This window comes from Mesoplodon mirus (assembly GCF_964341445.2).
Source record: "Mesoplodon mirus genome assembly, chromosome: 10".
NCBI lineage: Eukaryota > Metazoa > Chordata > Mammalia > Artiodactyla > Ziphiidae > Mesoplodon > Mesoplodon mirus.
In genome coordinates, this window is record NC_138986.1 from 27240546 (window position 1) to 27260053 (window position 19508).

At 39.1% G+C, this 19508-nt stretch overlaps 1 protein-coding gene across 3 annotated transcripts in view; it reads left to right on the forward strand.

Moving 5' to 3' along the window:
• Positions 1-19508, forward strand: part of MAP7 (microtubule associated protein 7) — a 163704-nt gene that overhangs the window by 124873 nt on the left and 19323 nt on the right. Inside the window, exons 4-8 of one of the 3 annotated variants that reach the window (XM_082634395.1) lie at positions 1395-1558; positions 2364-2481; positions 6132-6242; positions 11906-12019; positions 17017-17168. In XM_082634395.1, the coding sequence (XP_082490521.1) occupies positions 1395-1558; positions 2364-2481; positions 6132-6242; positions 11906-12019; positions 17017-17168 (659 nt within the window). The remainder of the gene's footprint in view (positions 1-1394; positions 1559-2363; positions 2482-6131; positions 6243-11905; positions 12020-17016; positions 17169-19508) is intronic. The other 2 variants (XM_082634393.1, XM_082634394.1) reach the window with 2 other exon arrangements.

Here is a 19508-nt window from a genome sequence, read left to right on the forward strand (position 1 = left end):
CAGAGGACAAACTTACCGTGGGTTTGTCCTCATCCTTTTCCTACCGTGAAAGTCAAGTCAGTTCAGATCCATTTCAGTAGATTTGTCTCCTGAAATGAATAGCTCTGGAAGGATTTAATGGTAGCAGAAATACAGAATCTCTAATATCAAATATTTAGAGGAAACAAAATGTTCTGAATTTATTGTTTTTCTCTTAAAAAGTAACATTTTAATTGACATACCACCGTAGTGTCCTCCAGGTTTATGCTCGATATTTTGTTTGGACACTTTTGCCAACAATGTTAATAACTCACATTAAAAATGTGTTTAGCTGTCACGGCTGAAGGAAGCATCATATTTTTTAAAGTTTTGTGGGATTTATTTTTTCCCTGAAATGAGGAAGGAGCATATATATGTAAAGAAGAAAGGAAGCATTCCATCACTGAACCATATTTTTTGAGTTGTCTATTTTCATTCAGCTTTTTTTTTTTAAGTCTTACCTAAATAGATTGTGAACTCTTCAGACACAAGGTCGGCTGCTTATTTGAGCCCTGACATCCTTTTACTGACTCAGTGTGATATGCCTGTGAGGCATATCTTTCATCAACTATCCATCTTTGGGATTTTCTCCCAAATCCTTTTAACACTTACAGAACCAATGCTATGTTGAAACAAATGAAGTCACACACTTATTTTTTCGTAAATTTTTTTTAATTTTATTCATTTAATTAACTTATTTTGGGCTGCATTGGGTCTTCATTGCTGCGTGCGGGCTTTCTCTAGTTGCGGTGAGCGGGGGCTACTCTTCATTGCAGTGCGTGTGCTTCTCATTGCAGTGGCTTCTCTTGTTGTGGAGCACGGGCTCCAGGCACGCAGGCTTCGGTAGTTGCGGCACGTGGGCTTAGTTGCTCCATGGCATGTGGGATCTTCCCAGGCCAGGGCTTGAACTCGTGTCCCCTGCATTGGCAGGCGGATTCTTAACCACTGCACCACCAGGGAAGCCCAAGGCACACACTTTTGATCTGGAGGATATCACATGTTTTAATGAGAGAGAGAGACAGATGGTACTGTGGGTTTGAGGGCATCACATCGCTATCAGCATTGAGAGGTGATGCATGCCTGTGATGCATGCACTCTTCTGCAGTAATAATATACCAAACTAGAGGGCTGTTTCAGTTCCCAAAGAGTAGAATTCAGTGCATCTTCTTTGGCCTCGTTGTTTGCATATTACGTTATGCTAAAAATTTAACAGTAATATTTTTTTCCTGAAAATCTGAGAAAAGCAAAGGCCATGGTTGGTTAATTAAAACCAAAGACCCCATCCATGTTTGTTAAATGTGGGCCGTTTCTGCAGCCCTAACTGTTAAGTTTTTAAACCTGCCTGTGTTTGGTTTCCCTCATTTTTCTTCCTGAAGCTGCAAGAGAAATAATCTGGTTAGAGAGAGAAGAGCGGGCCAGGCAGCACTACGAAAAGCACCTGGAGGAGCGGAAGAAGAAGCTAGAAGAGCAGAGGCTGAAAGAGGAACGTAGGAGGGCTGCTGTGGAGGAGAAGCGAAGGCAGAGGCTCGAGGAGGACAAGGTGAGATGCTGCTCTGGGGGAAACGTGGGAGGCTCGTCTGTTTCAGAAACACAGCACGTTTACTGTGAAGCTTCCCGTGAAGGCCGTGGGCTGCACAGCAAGAAGGTCTCAGAGGCAGCAGATTTACAGAGTCATAGTTTCTAGGGAGGTTGTGGTGTGGAAATCAGGTAGAGAATGGTATGATTCTCACTGTTGCCCCAGGAACTTTAAAAGCTCATTTCTCTGGTCTAGACCTATAACTTATTTATGTTTACTTCATCTGTACCGAAGTCTTAAGACTACTCCCAGGAATTGGATTTCTGTAGGGCTTTACCATTTACAAACGTTTTCTCATAGATCGTCTCATTTAACTCTTCCTCAATCCTTGAGTAAGTGTTGTCAGTTTTTGTGAAAATGGACATTTAGACTCAGAATAGGTAAGTTACAGAAAGTCGTACAATCCATTAAGTTGTGGGGTTGGGATTACCCACATCCGTAGATTCCAGATGCTGTTTTTAAAATACAGTACCACATGTGTTTAAGCTAAGACCTGCACTACCAGGCTTATGTGAGTTGATGAAAGCATCACACTCCCAGTAGTAATATAGTAATCGTCATTTATTTAAGTACCTGCTGTATGCCAAGCACTTTATCAACTGGAACCTAATAATTTCAGTAACCCCCCACCCAGGTTGATATTACTCTCACCTTAAGGTGTAGGACTTAGGAAGTTTAAGTAGTATCTCTCACTCCACTCTGCCTTAAGTTGAAGACTCCTCAGACAACCAGGTGGAATCTAATCATCAGCTCCTCTCTTCCCTTTAAGGAACGCCATGAAGCCGTTGTACGACGTACAATGGAAAGGAGCCAGAAGCCAAAACAGAAGCATAACCGGTGGTCATGGGGAGGTCCTCTCCACGGGAGCCCCAGTATCCACAGCGCAGGTAAACAGACAGTAACCGCTTTCAAAAATCACTATTTTTTTCTGGACAGTACAAGTCACAGTTGCTTTTTTATTCTGTGTTTGCAAAACAAAAATCCTGCGGAAATAATTAAGTTACACTTAAACGATGCTTCTACTGTTTGAGGATAAGAGGGTGATGGAGGTAAGAAGATAAGGTTCCCTCCCTCCACACAGGCTGATTTTCTCGTCCTTTACAAAATTCTTTAAAGAAATGGAAATCTATGCAATGTTTCTAAACAACTACTTTCAACTCTACATTATTTTAAGTAATTCATTTGCATAGTGGTTTCAGGATTAATGGAATAGGTTAACCAGTTTCCTCTTTTTCTCTGGAAGAACCATAGCAATATTGACAATCAGAATCAATACTATGAGCTTATGGATTCTGACCCTAAAGTATATGCAACACTAAGGCTCTTCAAGAGAAAATACAGATTTCTGAAGCTAGAAATAGTAGATGTCCAAGCAAATGGATGTTCCCTTGTTCTTGAATTGACATAAAATCATACTGAAATTTGGATTTAGTGAAAGGCTTTATTTTTGTACTGTAAATTCAATACACCTTGAATTTTATATAGTGTGTCAGTTCTTTTTCATTTGTGTGAGTCTAATAAGCTTTTTTTTTTTTAATTTACTTTGAAAAATCATTGTCTTACATTCTGTCCCCAGGTGGTTTTGTTGAGTCATCATTCACCTTTCTCGATTTAGCAGGACTGGACCACCACTTCACAACTTTTGGTGGTACTAGAAAACCTGGTACAGACATCCTTGTGATTTGCTGATTGCCTGACCTGTAGCTAGCACCTCAGACCTAGGGCCAGTTCATCAATAGCTGAACCATCACCACCTTAGTCATAATGCATGCTTAATATCCTGTTGCATAGACCTAGATCTGGGACGTGGCACAGTGTTTCTCAAGTGTTAATAGTATGACTCAGGTGACTTAAAGGTATTGAAATAAAGTAATTACATGTGCTATGTTTATTTTCTTTTTAAATGATCATTTTGGATAAAACCTTAAAAAAATATTTTTTCACTAATAAATCACCAGGGCTCAAAATACATCCAGTGTGGCTTTATCCACCCGACCGCCCCATCAGTACAGCTGTTGCCACTTTCAGTTTTAATCTGAATAACTATGGATTTTCGTTTGCTTTATTCTCTTTCATTCCTAACATTCAGTGAATCTTCTGTAACCCCTTCATTTAAAAAGATCTAAAAGCATGTTGCCACAACTTTGCAGTGAACCAAATTTGAAAGCATGTTTTTTTTCCCTTGGCTCTTCATGACCCAGTGGTATTTGCTGTGGGGCATGTATCAAATCTGTGGTCATAAGGATCATTTACATGTGATATTTCATTCTAGGGATAATTTTGCATATTTGTTCCATGCAAAAAAGCTGTCATGGTATATACTTTTATAACCTCACTTATTTTTCTTTTACCTGGCTTCATGTTTTACATGTGCACGTTACACATGTAAACCTGTTACAGATTTTCAAACGTATTTGAGGGGAACTCAAGTTACTTAGCTTTACTTCCTGCTTCCACACTCAGTTCAATATATGACCTTTGTTATTGCCACTCAGAGCAAGAGAAACCAGCGTTGTACTTGTGAGCTGTTGGATAAAATCCTCTTTTATAAGGTTTGTGAATTAGAGAAAATTGCTCTTATACTGGAACAGAGTAGTTTGAAAATAATGGGAATTTGCCAGAATTCTCAAAGGTCAGAATGATCTGCTGAGATCTTGAGAGCAGTGACCAGGTCTTGCTCATTTTGAGTAACCCTTACTTCACAACAATGCCTAACTTGTGGTCGGTACAACAAACAAATCCTAGAAGTTGAATTTAATCCAGATTAAATCAGTGTGTTGTCTCACTGCTCCCACATCAGCTTGCACTGCTTTGTAAAACTTTATACATTTTAAACCGATTCTTCGTAAATCCTTTTGTGGATCTGTGTTTTGTTCAGAGAGGAAAAGAAAAAGATTAAAAATTCTTATATGTTAAGTAATATAATAAATATGTATTATAACTCCATAATTTTAATGATGCTTGATAAGCCTCCATGTAGACACAATTTCCCCCAACTGAAGCTTAACATATAAAGCAATATCAGAAAATGTATTGCTATAAGATCTCCTAGAAATGACTTTCATTTTCCTTCCTTGTGCCCTTGAACCTCACATTTTATCATTAAGATGTTCCTTTTGACATTTTACCCTAAATCTTTTCTTTGTTAGGATTGCCCTAAGAGCCCATCAGTTAAGTGTAAATTTGAGTCACAGAAATGATGTTTGGTTATTTTCCTTTTAATAATTAAATTGCTTCATGTAAGTCAAGGATACTTCAATAAATAAAAAAAAATTTTAATTAAATTGCTTCAACCGTAAAGATGAGTCCCTGTAGAAGACAGGAATGTCTGATGTTGATGGAAGACTTGCTTATCCCCTGCACACTGTAAATAATGTCCCAAAATGGTTATTCTGTGGGGGAAATTTTAACATTTTTACCACCAGGGTTAGTTAGACCAGTGGGAGCGGGATTTGAAGGCCTCTCTCACAAGGAATATTTTGGTTTGTTTTCAGTTTTAGAAGAAGCTAACCATAGAAAATAAAATAAAATATGGCAAAACCCCTTTAACTTTGTCTATTATAGGCCAGAAAAACTCCCTGCATCCTACATAAATATAGTGATGAGATTTTTAGACTTTTCCTTATATGCAGTTTTATTCAGAGAACGTGATTTACGCTAGTGAGTGTGGTTGTAGCTTAGTTCCACTGTACAGAGAGCAAACTATCAGAGCTGATTTTTGCCTTTTATACAGCTATTATTTCTCTTCTGACTTGAACTTTAAGAATTACCCTAAAATTATCCAACAGCAATAAGAATATTATTAATAAACTTAAAGAGAAAGAATTCTGATTTTCTTTGCATTGCCGCCAGTTTTCTTAGGCAAGTTTGTGGGCTGATTCTACATCTGTAAACCACACTAAACTCTGTGTTATAGGCACAGAGGTGTGGTTATTAGCATACTTTAAAAAAAGAAGTGCTCTGGGGGCCATCCTTTCCACACCTAAAGTGTTTCTTTTTCTTTCTTTTTAATCTGTTTTTCTATAATGAACTTCAATGCCCTGGGTAAAATGACTCTACAAGCAAAGCTATCAGCAGACGCACAGAACCTGGTGTTCTTTTTATTCTAGTGTTTGCATTCTAGCTTACCAGCACTATTACTACCCCATTGTTCACACTTTGGGAAATGATGAAGGCGTTCACTTTTATGGGCCCCTTTTTGCTTCACAGTCCCCTTCCATTATTTTCGTTGCCCTCCGCTGGCTTTCCTTTGGTCTTCCTACATTTGTTGTATTATAACAACATGCTTGAATTTCCCTAGCTGACTAACGGGTGAGCTGAATAGTTATTTTACATTTTTTATTTTCCTATAAGAAAAATGAGTATTATTTCTAGCCTTTAAGTTACCTTTAAAATGTCCACTTAGAAAACTGTGCTATAGTAAAGATCTAGTCATAGAGCTGAAAGCATCCAATCCTAGTTTTGCTTCCATCAGTGAACTAGGAAATTGCAATCCTGCATGCTGGCTGTCAATTAGCATTATCTCCATTTGTTTTAGATCCAGACAGGAGGTCAGTTTCCACCATGAATCTTTCGAAACATGTTGATCCCGTCATTAGCAAGCGGCTCTCCTCTTCATCTGCAACTTTACTAAATTCTCCAGATAGAGGTACAGTCAAAAGGAAAACAAAAAAAGTGTTCTGTTATTTCCTTAATGCTTTTTTTTTTCTGGATGTTTACAGATAAAAATAAGCATCTGAAGTTGCTTTCCCTACGTTTCTTAAATAGGAAGAAAAAAACTTCAGAGTAAAAAAGCAATAAACGTCTGAGCAGCATTTTCCTTGCGACAAGAACGGTTCTCATTTTAGAACTTGGCTGAATGATTGCATTTAGCAGTGATGAAAGCGGTGCTTCTCTCAAGTTTTTAGTACATGAGTTTACAGCTCCAGAAATCACCCACTTATCCACCAACATGCAAATAATCTTTGTTATGAACATTCATTTCACTTCAATCAGATTGTCTTTGCCTTTTCATCTGTACTTGGGGAATTCCAGGCTTTAACTTTCTAAAAGACCTTTTTAAATGATTCATGTTGATAGATTTCATTTTGCTAATTTATTTCTCCTTTAACCAAACCTTTCTTACTGCATTTCTTGTGTGTGCGTGACTGGTTTTCTGGTGTCCATTCATTTAAAGGGATTTGGCCTAACTTCAAGAATATCATTATTTAAGCCTCCTAAAAATTTCAATATTCATAGTCCTCCAATTAACATTTTATTTGAATTTTGAGTTTTATTCATCCCATGGATTTACAGTACATGAATGTTGAGTTACTTACAAAATGAAAGTTTTATTTTACATATTTACGTATCATAGAATGAAAAAGCAAGCTTTTAAGATAAGCTACTTGTTTTACATAACTAAAATGATTTTAAGTTTAAAAAACCAAAGAATTATTGTGCAATATAAAAACACGTACTCTCTGAAAGTAACAAACTGTGGTTACTTTGAGTGCTTTATTAAGAAACTGATTGGTTTTGAAGTGTTTATGGTCTTTAAAAAGAATGTAATGTGTGCATGTTCTATATGTGTGTATGTGTATTTGTATATTTTGTATTGTATAACAGTTATGGTGTCATTGTTATGTACAATATAATGCGTTGATGTTATAATTAATCTCTTAAAGCAGTAAATGAACAACTGCCTATTCTTGCCTTTTAACCTAAATCATTTTTTTAACCTAGTTTGCCTAAATCATTGATATTAGACATGTAGTCAAATTGACGGCCTTTTATATGTTAGAGAAACGTATTATGAATTGAAGTTCCTTTCATAAGTAGCCTTTATTTTCAAACCAATTCCCTTAAAATAAGGTAAAATATAGCATGCTATTCTTAACAGTTGTGTATTCATCTTTTCTTTGGAATTGGTCACTTAGCACTTGAATTTTATTTTTTTGTGAACGTGGGTCTAAGACAAACTATAACTGGGACTCACGGTAGTTTTCAGTTAAACCTTGGCTTATTGCCTCCTACAATCCCGTAGCCGAAACTGGGGCAAGGTTGGGGGTAGGCAGATGGGCAATAAACCGAACAGAGTACTGTCCACACTTCTGTGGATTGACAGTGCTGTGTCAACTAGAAATAAGATGTTTTGTAGACTCTGCATGACAATATCTGATTGAATATTCTTAAGTAATTGGCTTAGAACTGGGGAAAATTTGTTGGTTGGCTCATTTACTTCAGTTGGGTAATAGAGTCCCTAAGAGGTGAAGGGCCTGACTTCATATCCTACAAGTTAATCGCTGGAGAGGAGGGACTAGAACAGAGATCACCAGCTCCCAAGCCATGTTGTTGCTGCGCTGCATTTGTAGTTCTCTCCTTCATGGATGTCCTTCCTTACATCAATCCTGACTCCACGCACTCTTCCTTTGGGTGAGGTTAAGGGTCAGGGGCAGTTCAATAAGCAGTTCATAGCTGGGGCCAGGCAATTGCCCCTTGAATCATGGTGCAGGCCTATAAAACCCAATGCTAAGCTGGACTCAAAGGATAAGGGGGAGAGTGCTAAATTTACAGGTTCCATGTCTCCTCCCCCCTTGTCAAAAGAACTGTGAACCAGTTCTGGTCTCACTGAAGAGGTCAGCCTGGAAGAAAGATCCGCTTCATCCAGGGCCTCCCGTGTGGTCCAGGAAGCAATTTTTTTTTTTTTTTTTTTTTTGAAGTTAGGCAGAACCCTAGCACAGTGAGAGGGCTCTGTCTTTTAATGAGAATAGAAATCTTCTGCATTTGAACTTCTCTAATTTAGAGATTTAAGTAATTTAGTTAGTATAATTTCTTTTCTGCTATCTATTTTTTAAATTCAATTATGCTTTATTATCAAAGTAGAGAGCATCCTTATCAAATTATTAGAGGCTTTTACAGTCTGATCGTACAGAGTGTACACCATAACTAGATTGTTTGAGCTTTCTCAGCCCTACAGCACAGGCCTTAAAGCTGATATTAAATGGAAGCTCTGATACTATTAAAGTTGACATGCAGCTGGAATGTTCTGCTGGTTATTCAAAATGCTGGAATATTTCCATACCAGTTGGTAAATATCCACTTCCCCGAGCTGTGCTTCCCCAGGCCCTACAGAGTGTTATCCTCTAGCTCTACTGGTAGAGCTCTCCTGGTGCCTTGCCCCACCAGTTTTTAAATATGTTGATCATCACACCTGAATATAGTGTCACATAAACTGATAAAATGCCCGAGTTAAAGGAAACCCCTGATTACCAAAGATTTCTGTAATCGCTGCAACAGAGAGAATATTGCCCCTGGAAATTTTTGCACTAAAAATGTGTATTGCATATTATCTTAAGCTTCCTGCTTAACCAGCTTTTTTCTCAAGGAAGAAGAATAGGGCGTTTGAAAAAAGTAAGAAGGAAATTGGCTACTCTTTGCTGAAAATTAGTTCATACATGTTTTTCCCCAGAATCTAGATTAGAGGACATGGTGGAGGACCTAAAGCTGAATCCTGCCCACGTGTTCTGTTTGACTGGAGCAGGGGGTTTTTGTTCCTGTTTTAGATCTAATTAATTGCCATCATATTTAAAAATGTAAGATTTCATATAACATTTAGGTCAGGATGTGGCAACACATGCCTGATTTCTGCATGGCACCCATCATCTGGAACTGAATAGTGATTTCCTGCTTGTGAAGGAACAAGGTAGCACAAATATCTCTAATGTTTGGTTGCGTCCTTGGACCAGATGGTCTTTTATGGGAATTGTCAATATCTCATTTTAAGTGCTTAAGTAGGATCAATACTGTAGTCGTTTCATGAGAATTAATACCTTTCCTTTGGGAGCTTATCATCTCAAGATTAGGCACCTCTAGGTTAAAAAAAAAAAACAATAAAGTAACTCTCCTGTACTAACCTTTACTAAAAAATTATGGAAGAGTTCTATTTCTCTCTTGCTCAGAGCATTGTTATGAATGTGATAGAAGTGGAAACGTTTCTCTTCACAAAATCTTTCATTCACAGTTTCGAAGTTATAAAACAAATCTCTTTGGATTTGCTTTAAACACCAGTCAAAGAGAGTGTTTAATGATTTTCATTTGAGGCAGATTCTTTGGTTGATGCCTTAAAGACCAACAGAAATAAAGTAATTGAGCTTCTCAATCAAGGGGGGAAAAAGACATGGCTTTTCATTGATAAACCATCTCTGCAGTTCTAAGCCAGTCATCCTACAGAGTTTACCTAAGAAAAGGAAACATTCACCTCTTCTTCCCCTTATCATCTACTGAAAATACAGTTCTGCTGAAGATTTTAATTTCATCCTAATCACTTTTCCCACTGATTTAATTCTCTGAATGTATTCTAATTTTAGGTTAGACTATATTCTGCTGTTGATACGCACACACACACACACACACTGCCATACTATAGTTTATAATAGCACTTATCCTACTGTGCATTCTAACTGTGTAACTATTACGGTAGTTTTTATAACAGATCTTTTTATTTGTCAGCAGGTTGAATTTAACCGTGAAGACTCTCCCGATAAACAGAAATTCTAATAAAGAATTCACTAATTCTTAAGTTCACCAGCATCTTGATCAAAATAGCTACTCTTTTAAAATAAAGTCCGATAATTAACGTACTTATTGGAGGTTGGTACTTCCTTTCAAATAGGAGCGGATGTTTTCTACAACAGCCTTTAACATCGGATGGCTTCTATTAACTAAAACTAATTTCCTAGAATTCAGAAGTCATTTCTTTAAAATATAACATATATAAAAAATTACTGGGCTTCCCTGGTGGCGCAGTGGTTGGGAGTCCGCCTGCCGATGCAGGGGACACGGGTTCGTGCCCCGGTCCGGGAAGATCCCACATGCCGCGGAGCAGCTGGGTCCGTGAGCCATGGCCGCTGAGCCTGCGCATCCGGAGCCTGTGCTCCACAACGGGAGAGGGCACAACAGTGAGAGGCCCGCGCACTGCAAAAAAAAAAAAAAAATTATTATAAGGACAGTTGCTCCAGGGACCAGAGGACTTGCACCTGCTGTTTATGGTGCAGAACAGAAGTGGCCTTGTCAGGTTTAGACAGTTTGAAAGACTTTTATAAGCGACTTGCCAGTGTATTCTAAAGTAGAGATACAGTCCTCCCTCAGTATCCGCAGAGGGTTGGTTCCAAGAGCCGCCACAGATAACCTAAATCCTCAGATGCTCAAGTTCCATAGTGAGCCCTCCGCATCTGCCGGTTCTGCATCCATGGATACCGAGGGCCAACTGTATATTTATTGGGAAATATAAAATGTGGAAAAATCCACGTATCAGTGGATGTGCGCAGTTCAAACCTGTATTGTTCAAGGGTCAAGTGTATATGATCACTTTATTATAGTGATATTTGTAGGATTTTGCAAGCTTCTTTCCTGATATCTTTCGAAAGTAGCTTCTGTATTTTCATGGACCGTCATTGGAAGCTAGCAGTAAAAGCAAAGTAATTAATTTATAATTAGCATGCATTTCCTAACAGTGGTCTTGCGAAGCCCCAGTACAATTTGGGACTCCACTGCATCATTTTGAATTTACTTTCTTGATTCTTCACACACCCACTAGTAATTTCTGACATTATGATTATATTGAATTTTGGCTTTTCTATCTTAATTTTATCTTCAGCTTTACCCTTATCCTCCATCAGAATTTTTATGTTGTTGCCAAACCAGGGACCTGAAAGAACTTGCTTGCTGAATGGGAAAGTCAAAAGAAAAACTTACATAGAACTTTGCATGAGTCCTCTTTCACTTTATTATATCTAATTTCCTCCAGTTGCCCAAGTAGCAATTCATGGAGATGTAGCAAAATTTAATGGAGACCTTTTCTCTATCCACATATTTCCAGTCTTGCATGAAGCTGGCAAAGCCTTTGTTGAAGTTGACATTCAGGGTACTTAGGACACCTTTTGGCTGAGGTGTGAGCTGTCTGCTCACCACCCATCCTGATGAGGGCAGATGGGTTCGACAGACTCATGCCAAACCTGCTGGAAATGGTTCTTCTGTTTTGTCACCTGTTGGATCCATAGGAGGGTGGTTAGCAAAATCTGTGTCCATAAAACTAATACAGAACCTGCCACAAACATAACATCTTGACGAGAGGCACCTTACGGAATAGCTGCTCCTTTGAGCAGAGTCCCTCCTGCCCTGACTCTCCACCAGCTTCCTCCCCGGACAGCCTGGTCTCTGTCGAGGTCTCTCACGAAGGCCCGGCGTGTGGGAGCGATAGGGGTGATGCCTTGCACCCCCTCGCCCCTGGAAAGAATGCTTCTAACATCTCACTTATGTGGTGACGTTTAGCTCGCCGCCTGCAGCTCAGCCCATGGGAGAGCAGCGTGGTTAACAGATTGCTGACGCCCACACATTCGTTCCTGGCCAGAAGTAAAAGCACAGCTGCCTTGTCTGGAGATACAGGTAAAACTGTCAAGGTGCAACTTTCTCCGTGAGGTAAAGTCCTCCTTTAGAAGTATCTCTAAGCCACCCATTTTCATCTAATCCCATCTCAATTTTTCCCATCGTGTGCTTCTCCTCCTCCCGGTGGAATGGCGTTGGAAATGTGTCTGTTGGTGTTGGTTTCATGCCCTCGGTATCGTTTCCTCTGAGCATCCGTCTTAGCATCTTATCTGGACACCAGATGCCGGGCAGGTAAAGGATGCCCCTCCCTGTGATCAGATGGCTTCAGAGGCTTCTGTCTGTTCATAGTGTTACCAGAAAATCCTATCCCTTACCCACCTTTCTTTCTGCCCCTGCATCTGAGCAGATGATCAAAGGTAGAAATAATTTAATATCTAATACTAATTTGTGGGCCTGGGGATAAACTCAAAGCAAAAGCCGATTTAAGCATAGCGTTTCATAATGTAGCTGTGGACTAGTCACTTATCCTCCCTGGGCTAGTCTTTTATCTGTAATTGAGGAATAGTACCCTTTCAAAACTCTATAAAGAGTGGTGGAGAAGGCTAATCACAGTGTTCTTATTTGTTACATACTTTGAAAATATGTCAAATGTGCCAAGTACTAGTTATTATAATTAGTTATAACTCCTCTACTTTTTTGAAATATAAAACACCCCTGAATGAGCCAATTCGTTTAATGAGAAGTTAGTATAGAGTCTACATCTAGCTGGAAAGAAAGATACATATTAGGCTTTTGGCAGTGTCTCTCTCATGGTGAGCTGATTTTGACTTTCCCAAATATCTTTGGGCACAGTTGGTGTGTCTATGTAACCAGCCCTCATGTTTGGCACGTGGGAAATTGCATAGCCTCTTCATAAGGCTCCCTTTAAAAAGGCTTTGCCTCTGCAAGCCTCTTCGTGTTCACTAACCCTCTTTTTTAATAATAATTCTTGGTGGTTTTATGATACCTTTCATCTATGGTGCCCGATGAGCTAGAATCAACCCGAATTCTCACAGTACCCCTGGGAGGCAGTCAAGAAAGCAAGTGCAGGCATTCCCACCACCTGCCTGTGGAAAACAAGAGATTGACAATAAGTGAGTTAAACCAGAGGCACTTAGAAAATTGGTGGACTAGGTCTTAAACGTGCTTCTATCCTTGGCACCCTCATGATGCTCTCTGTGCCATTGTGCATTCAACTAGCTGGACCACAGTGATCTGTGATTTCTATAAAGTAACTCTCCTGTCAACTGTCACATTGCATCTCAGATTTTTCTGAAGGAAAAACTACAGTCTATTTCAAGATACTTTATTTTTATGTCCATTTTGTCATACTTTCATATAAATCATGAAAGCTGTTCTTTATGTCCAGCTAATTGAAAAACCTTTAAAACTGCTTTTCAGTCCTAGTTCATAGAATCTAAATAGTTTATGGTTCCCGTGCTTCTGAACCTCCACGTTGTACGTTGTTTCATACTAAAGGACTGCCTCACAGCTAAAAAATTGTCTTTCTTTGCTATTTCTGTCATCACTAACTTTTGTCAATTCTTTCACTCTTCCTCTAGTCTCTTCCAACACCATTTCCTCATTTTCCACCCATTCGACTTGCCCAGCTTCCCACCTTCCTTCGTGCTCAACCAAGGTGCTTTTTAATCTGCTAACTGGCTCTTCTTTACTTTGCAACTTTTCCATTCTCCTTTTCACAAATTGATACATTTTTGTAATGTATTTTAGTTTGAAGCAATGCATACATAGCCTTTACTTGAGTTGCCTGTTTTATTAATACATTCCTTAGATCATTGTTGCCTATTATTGCATTGATAACAGCTTATATTTAATGAACCAAAACTGTTGGGTTTAGAAATTTCCATTTGAAATTATTCACGTAAACGTCTCTTGCACTTATCTCCTCAAAAACATTTTTCCCATCACTTTTATTTTTCCATCTGCTCTCCTTGATTATTTTTTCTTGTCTTCCCATTTTAGTGTCGTCCCTTGAGCTTACCTCATATCCAGTTGCCACTGGCGAGGGGATGACCTACATCCAGAGCCAGGGTTACAGTAGCAAATCAAAACAGCCATCCTTACTCCTAGGGTATTTGGTGATTGCAAATTCCCAGAACAAGTAATAAGAGCAGTTGAAAATTGGAAATCAGAGTCTCATATGTTTCATTGTGACCACTGCTTTGGGTTGGTTTTTTTCTTGCCCATTTTTAAAAATACATTCATGATACATGGGATTATTAGAACTCAGGATTAAATGAGTTAACACATGTAAAATGTTTCGAATAGTACCTGCACGTAGTAGGCACTCAATAAATGTTGTTATTATTCTACTATGTAATTATTCTCTCTGCTGCACTCCAACCACTTGAACTGCATTATCTTTTCTCTGCAGCCATTACTTCACATAGAAAATCCTGAATATGTTAAATTAATGCACGCTTGCTACCAGTAGTAGAAAGAAATACAGATATTGTGGAAGGCTTTCTCAAACACATTTCCATAAAAGAAATTTTATGTTAATAAAACTACTTTGGGATATGGAGGGCACTCTAGGAGGGAAGAGAAAACAACAATCATATATTGCTCTTCCTATTTCTTCAGAAGGGCAAGATTATTAGAATAATTGATTTAAAGGTTTCAGGTTTTTCAGTCGTTGCTGTTAAGAACAGCGATGAATTCCATGAAATGTAGTATCCTTAGAATTAGCCAGGCGATGTTTCTTGAAGAATTAAATTTGAGGATTTTTGTATGGACTACATTAGGTAGGTTTAAGGATATTTTTTTCCTTTCCTTCACATTAACTCAGCACTATAATAAAGAACGAACCAGAGGGCCTCCCTGGTGGCGCAGTGGTTGAGAGTCCGCCTGCCGATGCAGGGGATACGGGTTCGTGCCCCGGTCTGGGAGGATCCCATATGCCGCGGAGCGGCTGGGCCCGTGAGCCATGGCCGCTGGGCCTGCGCATCCGGAGCCTGTGCTCCGCAACGGGAGAGGCCACAACAGTGAGAGGCCCGCATACCGCAAAAAGGAAAAAAAAAAAAAAAAAAAAAAAAAAAAGAACGAACCAGAGGCATGATGAGATTGGGTACATCCACGGTGGTCTCAGGAAATGCTCCAAGGAAGTGCTCCACAGATACCCCTGAAATTATTACTTTCCACTAGAGGGAAAAGGAATCATATTTCTGTGCTTCATTCCTTTTTCAGTGTCAGACCCATGGCCTCAGAGCAGGGCTGTCATCTAGGGTTTCTTGATCCTTGAGCAGTTAATGGCCTCTGGCTGTGCCCTGGGCTGTGTGTGCCTCTCTTGGTCATTAATCCCACAGAAGTGCCTTGTGCCAGGATGTTCTTCTTTAAAGGCATTTGATTGGCTTGGAAGAGGTTTGCATTAATGAACTCTTTCTTTGTCTGGGAAGGGCAAGTGCTTTGTTGTGGCACTTGAGAAAAGGTTGTTTTCAAACAGTTTTCCCTGTGATCACAGTAAACCAAATGAGGAGAGGGTCTCCTTCTTCACAACACAAAGGAAACTTCCTTCACGATTCAGATCTGAGGCAAAGCTTTATGTCAGTTTGGAAGTAAGACATATACCTTTTAAGGAGAACTGAGGGAATGCAAAGTGTTTCAGCTTATCCAAGAAATAAGGGTTCTGTTTTCAGATGATGGGAGAAGAGAGTGCAGCTTCCAGTCGACTCACCACCTTGACCATTCAGTGATAACCAGAAGATACTGCAGGGCATTTAATGAAAGAGAACACAGGAACAAAGATGCAATCTGATGGACTTTCTGTCTATAGACTAAACCAAAAAAACACTTAAATGTTTTTACCTATAATTCTGAAATTGAGATTACCTTGAATTTGTCCTGTTAACTTTTGAGTTTTTAATTTATTAATACTATTATATTCAGTTGACCTAACAGTCTCTTTAAAGGGTTGCTACTACAATGGCTAAGGTTGGGTAAAGTCATTTTATAACATGGTCCAAATACATAGCATTCCCCTCAGGAGTCATGTTTAATTGTCTTATTTTTTGCTGGAAAACAAGATTTCTGGATGAGATCTGAAAATGAACCTTGGAACATTAGTACCCACATGTTTGATACCTACGCAGTGTTCTGTGAATTTCTTTAAACCCACTGTTACTCAGAATCACTTGATTAATGATAATGTTCCTTTGAAGGTGAATGGTCAGAAGCTACGTGGTTTTCAAAAAAATATTTCCATCTTGAGTAAAACTGCAACAGCTGTTCGTGATTCAACTTTATTTTTGGCAATTCTAACATATTTATGTTCCCTTCACCATTTTAAATGATGACATCCCATTTCCCCATACGTTCTGCTGCTTGTTATGAACCTTCAAATGCCTTGGCTTTTGGGGAAAACCCAGAAGCATGCATTTGATTTGCCTTTAAGTAGATAAAACATTTACAGAATTTTTTTCCTGGAAATTATTAGTTATTCTTGTAACAAGTCTTAATACCTGATAAGACTTGGTCATTTAACATCTTAAAAATTCAGTTGCTTTTTTTCCCCAGTGGTGGTTGAATTTTACTCCCAAAATAGTTGCAGTATATCTTGCTTGCCTGCTTGCTCACTTGCTGTTTTTCCACCGTTTGTTCCGTCTTAAAGCTATTAGGAAAAATCGAATTATAAACAATCCTTATCTTAAAATTATCTGTCACTAATGTAGCGTTTTACCAGAACCATCTGTTTATGGGACTATAAGACCATTGCTCTCTGTAATTATTGGCTTACATCTATATCTTTAATAAGTATTTAAATAGCCAAATAGTTTATATATTCCAGATTTTTCATTTGGACATGCCCTCCTTTTGGACACACTGTAAACTAATAGGACCTTGAGGAGAGTTGAGTATGATGGTCTGGACACCTTTAGGTAATACCTTCTCCCTACTTTTCTCTCTATCTCCGCTTTGCTCCTTTTCCTGATCCTGCTTTTGGCTTTCCTTCAACTGCTCCTCTGGCACTCTTGCGTGTAAAACAATCACCTGCACCCTAGTTATCCCCATGTGTCCTCGTTCAGCATCTTGCAGCCCCATCAACATCATGCCCTACAAAGCTGCACACTCTAGAAATCCGATGGAGCGACCAAAATTCTTTGTAACACCACCGGAGGGCTCCACGCGAAGGAGGACTGTTCACGGCACAGCGGTGAGTAGCTGTTGGGAGCAGCCTGGCGAGTCTGCCCTGTTTCTGTGCGTAGTGGACACCGCCTCGAGGTGCAGTGAGGGTGTAAGCCAGGCAATGCTGACATCCGTCCTCCCATCCGTCCTCCCATCCGTCCCACCAGTCTTGAATCCGGCTGGCTGAGTGGTGCTGTCCCCACACTTCCTCCCCACTTGGCGATTTTGCTCCCCCCTGAAAATCTGAATTTGAAGATGAAAATTGTCCTTTGTTCAAGCATGTCTGAGTGGCTGAACTGCCATATGGGTGCCGCCATACAAATAAGTGCAATGCCAACATACTTTATTTTTGAACGTAAGAAAACCTTTGAAGGGGAAGTGGGCCTGGACTGCTGCCTTTGCATTTTATTCCAACCCTGTCCAGAAGCTGGCTGGACTCTAAATGTGGTTCACTAAAAAGCAAGATAAAGAATTTTTGTCTGTTTAGCTAATCCGTGTCAAGGCCCAGGTCTTAAAATATAGGGACAAAGTATTGAAAACACTAGTTATTCACTAAGTAATTCTTGAAAGGCTGTTGGGCTGTGTTATAGACTCACATTTTGCACGTGAAGAACATAATTTGTACCTGTTGTTTCTGACAGGGTGGCTGAACTAACATTAATTTTCACCATGCTATAAATGCAATGAGGTCACGTGCATGTCTCCAAGAATCTTTCTTCTTCTTTGTTTTATTTAAACTGTGTGTTATTTGGTAGCCGTTGAAATGTATAGACATTGTTCTGTGGTCTTCAGACGTTGTACTTTAGTCTTACAGGACTTCCCAGTCCACCAGAAGCTCTCATTGCCCCTCTCTCATGGCAATAGCATGGCCCATGAAAGGCTGGAACAATTTTTTTCAATCCTAACTTCTCAGAGCAATTCAGATTTATAAAGCTGATGAACACCTAAAAGGATTTTGCTTAGACCTTGGAGGATAATTCAAGGGTTGTGGGAGCTTGATGGCTTTGCCTACAGGCAGTTTTCTTTCAAGCCCTTCGGGCTTTCAGGAGTCAACGTTTAATTCATGATTGAGTCAGATGCCCAGCCCTTCAAGCCAGAAGTGAAACTACCTTTGATGTCTGGGAAGTCTTCCATCATTAGCACTTTGGTGCCTCAGGGATCTTAGCTGTGGACAAATAGCGATAGTTAAGCAGAACAGTTTTGGCCCCAAACATTGGATACTTATTGGGTAGAGAAAAGCGTGTACCAAAGAAAAAAATACCTTGTTACGGATAAAAACAAAAATTAACACTCCAGGAGGGAAGGGTGAGAGCTGATCCTTGGCCAACAGATTAAATGAGAGGAATTTGTCATCATACGATCCAAAACCTATATTTTCTCACCGGTTTTCTTTTTGTCTTTTTAGTGCCTTCTTTCTGTATTTGATCTATTGGCTGCCTTTTCACTTCTTTGCAATTAAATATTTAGGCAAATACCTACTGCCAGAAAACGACTCACAAATCATTTATACTCCAGAGCTGCACTGTGGAATTCAGCTGAGCACTTGAAAATGTGGCAAATGAGACTGACAGATCAAATTTGAAATTTAATTTTCTTTTAAGCAATTTTTAATTGTGACAAAAAACATATAACAAAATATACCATCTTAACTGTTTTTAAGTATGCAGTTCAGTAGTATTAAGTGTATTCACATTGTCGTGCAACCAATCTCTAGAACTTTTTAAATCTTGCAAAACTGAAACTATACCCACTAAACAACAACCTTCCATCCTCCTCCGCCAGCTCCTGGCAACCACCATTTTACTTTCTGTTCCTATGAATTTGACTACATTAGATACCTCATACAAATGAAATCATACAGTATTTGTCTTTTTGTGACTGGCTTATTCACTTAGCATAATGTCCTTAAGGTCTGTCCTTCCACGTTGTAGCATGTGACAGGATTTCTGTTCTTTTTAAGGCTAGTGATACTCCATTGTGTGTGTGTGTCTATACATATATATTTCTGTATGTGTATATATACACACACATACACGTATACATGTATAGACGCACCACATTTTGTTAATCTGTTCATCTGTTGATGGACACTTGAGTTGCTTCTTCCTTTTGGCTATTGTGAATAGTACTGCTACAAACATGGGTGTGCAGATATCTCTTCAAGATGCTGCCTTCAGTTCTTTTGGATATATACCCAATTGTTGGATCTTATGGTAATTTTGTTTTTAATTTTTTGAATAACTGCTATACTGTTTTCCAAAGTGACAATACCATTTTACTTACATTCCAACCAACAGGGTACAAGGTCTTCCAGTTTTTTCACATCCTCACCAATACTTGGTTTTTCAGTTTGGTTTTTTTTGTTTGT